This window comes from Triticum aestivum, chromosome 3D, assembly GCF_018294505.1.
Source record: "Triticum aestivum cultivar Chinese Spring chromosome 3D, IWGSC CS RefSeq v2.1, whole genome shotgun sequence".
NCBI classification, from domain to species: domain Eukaryota; kingdom Viridiplantae; phylum Streptophyta; class Magnoliopsida; order Poales; family Poaceae; genus Triticum; species Triticum aestivum.
In genome coordinates, this window is record NC_057802.1 from 322,807,894 (window position 1) to 322,819,396 (window position 11,503).

Genomic DNA, 11,503 nt, shown 5'->3' on the forward strand with positions numbered 1-11,503 from the left:
GTAAACAAATATAAAAGCATTTGGATAAGTATTTTAGGGCATCTTTAACGGTGATTCACAAATTTCCTTTCTCATCCGTCCGCAGACGTAGGGATCAGCCTGCGGACACAGATGCGGAAGGCCGTCATCCAACGCTAACCACGTACATCTCAAACTCTTTTCAACAAACCAGGTGAAATTCATGCAAATATGGCCGTATTTCATATAAACACGACAAATTTCATATAAATTGGACGAAAACAGTTACATTTTGGACATATTTTGATTAAAAAGGTAAAACTATGTGCACGTACGAACGCGCGGAGCTCCACTCCCATGACACAGATACACACTAGTCTACGGCCGGCCGTGACGGATCCCTTTTGTCTTCTCCATGTCCGGCAGCTTGCTAAGCGGACTGCCAGGAGTCCCGGAGGCATATTCTTCCCCCGTATATTCCCTATGTCCGGCTGCACCGCTCATCAGAGTGCCAAAGAGAGTGCTTCAGCCAGAGGGGAAGGGTGCTTCCGTGGAGACCAGACGGATGCCCAGGATGATCTGAGATACAGAACCGGATAGGTCACCGGCTGTACAAGCCGGCGACGCGCCGGCGGTGGGACCCAAGCGGCGGTGGCCTCCCGTGTTCTGCTTTCCCTCGATGTTGGCGGCAGACGCAGATGCGCCGGCCACCGACTCATCGATCTCCGTGCAGCCAGCTTCTTTCTTTGTCGGCAGGGCACGGCTACGCGTCCGTTGACCGCGGATGGCACGGTCGCAGGCACGAGAGGCACGGGACGAGAGGCAAGGGTTGCAGGCACGAGTTGGTGAAGTACGCGTCGGCTTGGGGTGGCAACTTGCTCCGTCGGGCTCGGCGAGGGAGGTGGAGCAGCGAGTCGTCTCACTCGTATCCGACGGGCTCGGCGGGCCACCCGCCGGCTTTTATGCCGGAGAACTGCTCTTCCTGCTTGTCGGATGCCATCGAAAGGGTGAAGAAAATGGTGAAAGGAGGATGTGGAATGGCGAAGTGGTGCGATTCTTGCCCAGCTTCTGGCCACCATTAAATAGCGGGCGGACGGAAGGAGCTTGCTCGACGTTGTGTTTAATGCCGGCCCGCTCGTGAAATGACGTGTGGCCGGAGTATGTTTCTCGGCTTCCTCACGGGTTTAATGGAGGCGTGTTCAGCCGGGCATGCAGCGGGCGGCGCCCTCGGCCGGCGCGCAAGCGCGCCGCTTCAGTGAAGGAGGCAGTGAGAGGTCGCGTCCGTCCTGAGCCGTCTTTATGCAGCAGCACTGGCGCCGGGCGAAAACGCGCGCGTGGGAGGGTGTAGGGGGTTTAGGTGGGTCAGGGCGGTCAGAAGTGGGCGTGACAGCGACCCGGACTCCCGTAAAACAAACCCCACGTTTGTCTCCGGTTTGCGGAAGAAAATGTTTTCAGACCGTCCTACGGACCAATACAAGCCCGCGTTGGATAGTTTTCACAGTCGAGACGTATGAGGGCAATTTGCGGGTCGGTGTTGAAAATGTCCTTAGTTATTTATAAACATTTATATTTCTTTATGGAGAGAGTACCTACTAGGACGGGCAGAAACGAGGAGAATAAGTCACGTAGTAAGAAAGCATTGCACGAGTAATAAGAAGTCGAGTCATGTACTCTACTCCAGTATATGCTGGTTACATTCTACACTCTGTTGGTTACATTCTAAACTCTACCAGTTACATGAATGGGAGCATCGATCAAAGTTGCGCCCAAAAAAATTGAAATAAATCCTATGCTCTGCTAACCAATGAGATGACTATCCGGCACCGGCATCAGTGTGGTTCATCGATCTGATTCGTGTGCTCGGGATTCTGAAGTGAAGCCCCCATGGATCGGACGTGCTTCTGTCTCCCCTGTATCATCACAAACTTTTGAGTTGAGCAGTCCTTTTCGGTTCCTCATCAGATGTTCTTCATGCTTCATGCATATAGTCAGACATAGATTCCTCCTGCAAAAACAAACGAGCACACACAATTTGATTGATAGCAACGTTATCCAAGTTAGAGGGGCCATTACATCAGAGAATCAACTCGTAGCGTGGAACTTCAATGTGTTCACTCAATGTGAATTAATGGATTCCAAGGACTTATAAGGCATGTTCTGAAAGCTGCTAGGGTACAACTGGACCCCTTGTAGAGAGGTATACTGCCTACCCTCCACGTCAGTTTGTTCTGGGAAACAGAAATCCAACCAACATGCACAAAAGTTTAACTTATTAATACATAATGAGCTTTCAGCTTTAATAGACTCAAGCATTTTTTATCAGTTTCTCAACCTACATTGACACTGGAACTATTCCGTACTCTGTGACTCAATGTTGGCTCATTTCGGAAATACGAATCACATATCACACAGCTTTTTTACCATACCATGTTATTTAGGAATTACTCCCTCCGTCCCATAATTCTAATCGTGGTTTAAGTTCAAATTTGAACTAAAACCACGACAAGAATTATGGAATGAAGGGAGTGGTAGACAATCTGAGCCTTTAACTCTTGACTTAAAAGCAGCACAACATCATATCGGGTTCTATATCGCATTTGCATAGACAACCGAGCCTTTAAATCTAGACAAGAACTTTCTCAATATAAATCTGACGTTAGATTTATAGTATTAAAAATCTGACGTCCTCAGGTATGTCGGATCCCGATCGAACACATGGCAATTAATCACTGCACCAAGGCAATTTTTCTGTGATTTTCTTACGCTACATGGCAATTTGCACTGTAGAACAATGGCAAATCCTTGTACGCAATTGTATCTGTTTTCGCATGGCAAATCTGATCGTCGCTAAAAATCTGGCGTCAACTTTCAACATTGATCCATTTTGGTTATTAACAGAAAAAAGGTCAACTCAACATATTTGGTTTTATTAATAGTATTAGGGAGGTAATGTTGTCGCAGCACTTACATCTTTTTCTCGCTTTTCTTTGACGACGATGCACTTGGAGGCACCGATGCTTTCGCTCTTCAAGAAGTTTCGAGTGTTCAACAGTGGCTTGTTAAGGCCATCTGTCACCGATGTGTGACCTGGTACCTCACCTACATGCAATTTTATACAGTAATCTGCATTTGGCTTTTCAGGCTCATCACTGCTGCCGATAACTCTTTCCCTGAGATAAGATAGAGGATATATTAGTTCAAGAGAGATCACAGGCATGCAGGCAATGAGTTATTATTATAGAGACCTAAGAGGAACGACGCCACACCCTTTGTGTTGTTTATATTGCTCATTCTTTGTAAAATGATTATAGAAACTCAAATGAGTTTTGCATGATCCACCTCATATGGCAGAGATACAGAACTCTGCTTCATGCAGCAGAATTTAAATCAATGAATTATCCTATTTCACTCTAATGACATGAAAAAAAAAACACCTCCAGCTTAGTAAACTATAATGCTTTTCTTCAGTAAAAAAAAGGTATTGCCTTGGTAAGGAAGCATGCTGCCGCAGCTGCGGGCTAGTCTTTTCACCCTTAGCACCGATTTCTTCGAGATGAACAAATTGCCTCTTGAAACGATCCACCCCACTGGCAATAATATATCAGTCAGTATACTGGCAATATCTTAACCAATCATAACTGTGGTTAAAGAAATGGTGTTTCTTGTTTGGCATATTCGAATAAGGTTTACAATAGCATAATTTTTTTTTAGGGAAATGAAAAGCTTATTTTCACAATGAAAGGATTGTACTCCCTCCGTCCCATAATATAAGAGCTTTTTTTATACTACACTAGTGTGAAAAACGCTCTTATATTATGGGACGGAGGGAGTACATCAAAATCCAAAGGGACCATCGTTTAACATATGATAAACGTCATTAGCACATCGCAACTGATTACGTTAAACAGCTTCAACATATGTTGCTTGATAATGATATTCAATGATTACCAAAATAATATTTTAAGCTACACATTGCTCGTAGGATCATAATGTGCACCGGTATGCTTTTCTTTCTCACCTCCACTCAAGTTGTAGCATGCAAAAAGTTCAACGAATAACACCTACTGAAACATATGCCTATCATTGTCAAAAGCAAACTTTGCTAACGGAACAAAACATTACATAGATAACACATGTATATATTTCTTCTTGTAAAAAGAAATGGTGGATCAAAGCATTTTTTTCCAAACTCACCTTGGGTATAGAAAGTTTGCCTGATCTCCACCACGAAGATACTCATGCAACATCTGAGGATGGTACTCTAAAATCTAGAGATACTTCATGCATTAGTAAAGACTACTACCATAATCCCCAGCGTACAATTGACTGACATTACCTCTCTGTAAATTAATTCACGTACATCCTCTCTGGCCAGCTTCCTTCTCTCAAACTCAAACTCAAGTCTCGAGATGGGTTGCGTTGTGGGTTCGAGCTCAGAATTTGCCAATCCAGTAAAGTATGGGTCTGCCAAGGCCTTGAATTACATTGATATCATATCAGTATTGAATATATAACAAAAGAATCGGCCTTTTTGAGCTAACATTCTTGTCGATCATATTTCCTACCTCTGCAGCGGTTGGCCGATCTGTGGGATCAAAAGCAAGAAGACGCTCAAGCAAATGGAGTGCCATGGGGTCTACACCGGGAAACTTCTGAGAAAAAGGTATTGGATGCTTTTTTTTCATGTTTCCCAAATATCGCCGAGCTTTTTCGTTTCGAATCTACATGAGTACAAATAGGCAGCAGATAGAGTTTAAGAAACATTTCTGAACATGATTTATCACTTAGAAAAGAACTTAGCGAACAAATATTAATCACTATCCGTATTGTTCCTTTGTTTCAATATTTTTATTATGAAAGATTATCTCAAGGTGAAGATAATCACAAAAATCATACTAGTACAATTAACCAAAGACTGAAGCATTATCCAAAAGTTTCAGAATGCAAATGCAATATACACTTGGAACAGCAGAACGAATTATCTGTAGATCCATGAATTAGTCCAAACTTTGGATCTGTTTGGCCAAGCTTCAGGTTCATCTTAGCGGTTTGTGAAATTTAAAAATAGGCCAAACACATTTAAATTTCTTTGCGGCTAGATACTTTGGTAAAACCTAGGCCACAAATTAGATGTTCCAAAACAAGCTGAAGGGGAGAGGGATTTATAAGATGGAAGCTCAAATAAACAGTCATATTGTTAGCTAAGCAGGTTGATTAACATGCTATAAAATATAGCAGTAAATTTATCTAAAGGTCTCTGACAGAAAAATAGTACAAATGAAGGGTCAGCATTTTCTGCTAGGTTCCTTTGATAAACTGCCTCTTGTGTATTATTGCTATTCTTAATTGAATGGCAAAGTATGCTAGTTTTTCAGGAAAAAGAGATGTTCAGATTATTGATCGATATATTTGGCTTCTGAAACTGTAATGCATTCTTAGTACAAGTTGCAACAGGGTGGAGCCTTGGAAAGGGAAGTTTATGTCCTTCGGAGAAAACTGATCCGGACCAACTCCTACCTATCTATCATTTTTTACGAAGAGACAGCAGGATGCTGCATATTTCATTAATGAAGGACAAGAAACATAACAGTATTGTTACAAATTGGGTCGGTGCTGGTGCCCGGGAGTAATAACAAAGCCAGCTAGATTACATTACTACATACCATTGAACCAGATCAGGGTGGCTCAAATAGTCTTTAGGAGGGATAGCCCTGCCTCCTTCCAGCAGCGAGCCTTGTCGGTGATTCTCCCAATTACATATGCTACCGAACCGCACTGGTTATCGAGTATCCCCTCAGCGCAACTATCTACCTGGAAAGTTGCCCTCCATCTGCCTATCTATCATTGGGATGTACCTGCTCCCGGCAGCATCCACATTGCTATGGATTCACAACGGTACAGGTTCTTTTGGGAAGGAACTGAGAGCAAGCGTAAATACCACATGGTCAAATGGGCTGACGTGTGTAAACCCAAGGACTTGGGGGTCTGGGAAATTTGCATATGAAGTTGATGAACATCGGCCTAATGATGAAACAGCTTAGGAAACTTGGCCAAAATGAGCAGGGGCTCCGAGGCCTGAGCTGATTTGCGGCACTGCTCTTGGGACTCACACGCAAGGGATCCCAGCTCTAGATCAGCCTTCAACAGATTAAAGGGTCCTTTCCGCTGGGCTCCAAACATCGTGTGGGTACCGGAGAAGCCACTATGTTCTGGTCGGATTGGTGGCTGGAGCAGGGGGCTCCTCAAATACGGACACCCCCCCCCCTTGTTTTTTTTTTTTTTGCCTCTTGTGAGGATCCTTCGATCACCATTGACCACGCATGCTCCGAGGGGGCTCTCCATTCTTTGGTCATTTGGGTAGGCAGAATTAGTAGAATCGTAATATCTGAGGCAAGAAGTGAATTCTTTCAACCTGTCCGAGGGCGCCCATGAAATTTCCTGGGTCTTAATATCAGGGTGTTTTTCGGTCAAATCGCTTCAATGTAAACTGTGTTGTGCCAGGGGGCCGCGGTGATTCAAATTCGGGATGTTTGGCGGGTGGCTCTCCTGCTCAAGGTCAAAATCATCCTTTGGGGTGTCTCTCCTGCCCAAGATCAAAATCTTCCTTTGGCAGTTGATCCATGGCTGCTTGCCTCCGAGTGACCAGATTCTCAAGCGCCACGGCCTGTCCAATGGGACCTGTGCACTCTGAGGAATTCAAAGACGCAAGGTGCTTCGTGCGAGTTTCTCAATCATATCCAGGGGATTTAAGGTCGCATATGTAGATTTGCATCATACCATGCACACAACCATCTTAATTAAAGTACCGTGACCAACATCTAAAAAGTTTAACAAGTGAAAACAAGGCCCAACCACAACTGGCCAATAACAGGGATTAATGACTCACACATAACCTATTACTGGACCGCCATCCAAAATCGGTTGAAATGTATCCCGTTCTATCATTCTCCCAATGGTTGTACCCAAAGGCCACAGGCGCCGATCCTCCACACACCCAAACATTCATCTAATTGTTTGTTCAAAATGATCATTTTTGTCTGCAGCCCGTGATGCCATCATCACAGGAGGACATCGAGGAAACTTTAAGTGTCGCCTGGCCAATAACACGATTACATGACTCAGACATAACCTATTACTGGACTGCCATAAAAAATCGGTTGAATGTATCCTGTTCTATCATCTCCCAATGGCTGCACCCAAAGGCCATAGGCGCCGATCCTCCACACACCCAACCATCCATCTAATTGTTTTTTCAAAATGATCATTTTGTTTGCAGCTCATGATGCCATCATCAAAGGAGGACATTGAGGAAACTTCAGGTGTCGCCCTTTTTTGCTATCTCAGAGGTGGCTGGGGTGTTTTGTTGCGCGAGTGTTTGTGCTGTAAGCGTGTATGCAACTTCTTTATGGAATCATGAGTATTTGTGGAACTTTTGTGCTTATAGCCATTTGTGGCTTTATCTATAAAGGAGGGCGAAAGGCCTTTTGTCCAGAAAAAAGGGTTACCGCCACAGTTATTTCCATAAGAACAATGTTCAAAAGATAAATCCCTCAGCCTTAGATGGAGCAAGCTTATTTGCTTGTCATGAATCATTGTTAAATATCAATTGCCGTCCATATTTTTTTAGCACAATGGACCAGATATCGTGTTTGCCCTTTCCAGAAATTAAGGAATACAAACTACACAGATCAAGCAAATATATGGTCACTGGGAGTGCAGAACTGTCTGAGACAACATGCCTGTTCAGGTAGTGAATTATTTGACCAAAATATTACTCTGAATGCCTTGCGTCCAAAAAAAAGGTTTACAACCACAGTTATTTTCTGTAAGAATAATATTCAAAAGATAACTCCCTCAGCTTAGTTGTTTGTAAAGAATCATTGTTAGATCAATTATCGTCCATATTTTTTAGCACAACGGACCAGATACCTCGTGTGCCCTTTCCAGAAATTAAGGATTACATAGTATACAAATCAAGCAAATATATGATCACTGGGAGTGTGGGACTGTCTAAGACCAGATGCCTTTTCAGGTAGTGAATTATTCAACCAAAACATCACTTGGAAGTTTCTTATGATAAACACAAATTAAATGAAGCATGAATTTTATCCTTTTGCTGTCGGGTAGTTCTTTGAAATGCAGTCATGTGACATGTCAGCCTCGCGCACCGGTGGATTTTGATGCAGAGCCACCGGCGACACAGGAGTGGTTAAGGCTGTGTGGCCGAGGCAGGAGACCTTGCCGAAGTGGTTAGGGGGTTCGGGTTGTTGGTTTCGTGGAAGCCGCTGGAAACCCAAGCCAAAGGTTAAGAGAATACAGTGGACCGCGAGGTAGGGAAGCTGCCGACGTGCAGGGGATACCTTGGCAGAGGGTTTAGGGCGGGGATAAAGGAGAAAGAAGGAAGACAGAGTCTGGAGGTTGCAGAAGTACAGCGAACTATTGGATCTAAATCCAGTGGTTCAACAAAATCGACTGCCCCTATGAAAATAATCAGGCCTTTTGCGTTCTAGGCAGTTCCTTACTTTTCAGACATAATGTAAGAATTAGTCTTACAAGTATGTATTAAACGGCAGGTCCAATTATAGCAGGAATATTTCATCTTGATAAAGGAAATGGTAACCACAAGCACAAAGAGTTGGTAAATAAATCACACACGAGATAAGTCTCTAACTGATTTATTTATTTTAGAAGCAGGGAAGTGAACTCACCCTAGAAATAGATTCTGCCGAAGGAGTGCCGAGTAGATCAGTCATGAGATCCAATTGATGTACCACATTTTTGCCAGGAAAGAGCGGCCTCCCTGTAAGCATTTCGGCAAATATACATCCTATGCTCCAAATATCAATTGCAGGAGTATACTGCAAAAGGAAATACTAAGTTCAGTACAGTGAAACCCGAATTATCCAATGTGGTAACATGTGCATCAACATGGTGTCAAATGCCAACAATCAAGTGTACAAGAAAACTCGGATTTATAAACAAACTAGACAACATCGACGAGGATACTGATGCTCACAGATGAATTATCACGGATTCACGGTCTCTGATTTGGTTAAGGTCAAATTTTATCGAGATAAAGTTTCTCACCTTTGAAAAGAAGGAGCCACATAATTCTGGAGCACGATACCACCTTGTTGCTACATAATCCTGGGATAAAAATGACCAGGCGAGCATAAAAGTCTAAATTTTGGCTGTCTGCTTACATAATACTCTACTACACATAATCTGTGCTAAGCTTTCATTAGAGCGAAGTACCTACCGTCCAGAATATCGCAGAAGGGGTGTCGTTGAAGGAAACCCGAGCAAGGCCGAAGTCGCAAATCTTGAGCTTGCAATCTGCATTGGCTAGAATGTTCTTGGGCTTGAGGTCCCGGTGGAAGACATTGGCAGCGTGTATGTACTTCATCCCACGAAGCAGCTGGTAGAAAAAGAACTGATGGTTCTCCGGGCTGAGGTCGTCGTTGGCCTTGATGACCTGGTGGAGGTCGGACTCCATGAGCTCGAAGATAATGTAGATGTCACGGAACTCGCGGCGCGACGGCGGGAGCATGATGTGCTTGATCTGGACGATGTCTGGATGGCGCAGAAGGCGGAGCAGCTTGATCTCGCGGAGAATGCGGGTGGCGTCGGCGACATGCTCGAAGACGTCGTCGATCTTTTTGATGGCGACGGGCTCGCCGGTGTGGGTGTCGACGGCAGACGCCACAACGCCGTAGCTGCCTTTGCCGACCACTTCGCCGACCTGGTACCGGGTCGCCTCGCCGTACTCCGTGAAGAACGCCCCCTTATCCGTGCCCTGGAAGCGTATGAGTCAATCCCGCAAACGGATACGCATCAAGCGAAGCACAAAATGTAGGGTGGTTCACATGCCGCGCCTTTTTAGCCATGGCGCCCGCCGCGCCAGTCGCCCCGTGCTCCGGAGTGATGTGCTGCTACCCCGCGCCGTCTCCCTTCCCCCCAGATCCACTCCTCCGATCCGCTGCGGCGTCCTCGTGCGCGCGGTGTGTCGTGCCTCCGCCGGTACTGATGGTCGGGGATGAGGGAGGGGGGGTGTGGACACGGCGAGGGAAGAGGGGGAGGCGCGCGATAGGAGCGGGAATAGGGGCCATATTCGTACGGCGAGGGAAGGTGCGCGACTGGGCAGTGGACGCCCGATCGCCGCGGTAGCGCGGAGCGCGGCCAGGGATAAGGGGCAGGTGCTCGTGCGGGCACGGCACGTGACTCGACGGGGCGTAGATGTTGGAGTTGGACACGGGGGCTGCGCCGCTGCGGGAGCACGGCGCCGGCCGCCGGCGAGGGAGAGTCAAACCAGATTCTCCGACTTGCTGTGGTGAAGTCACACGTGAACAGTACATCTAACTTTGCTCCTTTTCCTAAAAAAGACATTTGCTCCTTTTCGGCCGCTGGATACAAAATTGACGCTCTGGATTAGTTCAACGTACTTTGGTACAGTACCAGCAAACAGTATCAAAGTCCAATGTTAACTATATAAGCGCATTTTGCAGATTCCATTTATACCATCAAACATACTATGTTGCAAGACATCTGACGAATGTTCGCAGTACAAACCGCCTATTATAAGAAATGGATGACATATATGATGATAAAACTACGAGTCGCTATGGTGGTTCTCGACCCCAACTGGCATGGAAGAAAAATTTAGAGTTTGAAACAACCGAAAAAGATAAAATTTTCCTATGAAGATGCCTACATATGTTTTTGCATTCTAGCAAATCATCACATCGAAAGTATTTCTTGGTGTCCAATATGCCAAGCGGCAGCGGAGGATATCAAGCACACCTTGTTTATGTGCGAGAGAGCAATGGCAGTTTGGACTGCGTTTGGGATCGGGAAGATGGTGAAGGATGTGTCGCTTGTTGACCGCTCAGGGTCCAGTGTGTTGGAACTTCTCTGGTGTGATTCTTCCACGCAACACATCTATGACGATTCGATAAAACTCCCACGGTTAATTGCTACGACGAGTTGGTTCATTTGGTGGCAGCGGAGACAACATGTTCGAGGTGAGATCGTTCAGACCACTGCGATAGGCATCGGCTATTCATGCTTTGGCTTTGAACTTCACACTGGCGACAGGGAAAGCAAATCCTACACCTAGAGAAAATATTTTTTTGAAAAGGAGGATGTACCCCCGGCCTCTGCATCTGGATGATGCATGCAGCCATATTATTAATTAGTCCCAAAGACCTTACAAGGTAATACATCAATAAGTCTCAAGTCGCCGTCTTGGTAACGCCTGTTGTTATTCCTATCCCTTGATGAAGAGGTACCGAATGCCCGAGCCTAATACCAAACAAACATCGCACCAAAGCCTAGCATCTAAAGCCGGATGCCCCATCCAAGCCACTACCTAGACTGGGTCACGCACTGGTCCGACACACTCCCAGTGAGCACCGCACACTACAAGGGTCGTCACCCCCATCTTCCATGATCCATCCTCAGAGCGGAACTGATGCATCGACCTTACCAGGCCTCTCTGTCATCGACGCCACCACGACGCCAGATAGCGTCGCCCTCCTACGCGAGT

General features: G+C 45.5%; 1 protein-coding gene across 3 annotated transcripts; it reads right to left on the bottom strand.

Moving 5' to 3' along the window:
• Window positions 1-1,584: 1,584 nt before the first annotated feature.
• On the bottom strand, window positions 1,585-10,304 carry LOC123078656 (mitogen-activated protein kinase 16). Of its 3 annotated transcripts, none has more exons than XR_006437592.1 (10): window positions 9,834-10,304; window positions 9,218-9,754; window positions 9,046-9,105; window positions 8,667-8,816; window positions 4,524-4,679; window positions 4,295-4,432; window positions 4,153-4,219; window positions 3,444-3,545; window positions 2,927-3,128; window positions 1,585-1,963 (listed from the first exon to the last, which is right to left on the bottom strand). XR_006437592.1 is itself a non-coding variant. In XM_044501240.1 (10 exons), the coding sequence occupies exons 1-10, from the start codon at window positions 9,843-9,845 to the stop codon at window positions 1,928-1,930; spliced, it is 1,467 nt and encodes a 488-aa protein (XP_044357175.1). In that variant the 5' UTR covers window positions 9,846-10,302; the 3' UTR covers window positions 1,585-1,927. The 3 variants fall into 3 exon arrangements, 2 of the variants coding, with proteins under 2 accessions (XP_044357175.1, XP_044357176.1); XM_044501240.1 differs by having other exon boundaries at window positions 4,153-4,226; window positions 9,834-10,302; XM_044501241.1 differs by having other exon boundaries at window positions 1,585-3,128.
• Window positions 10,305-11,503: the final 1,199 nt, after the last annotated feature.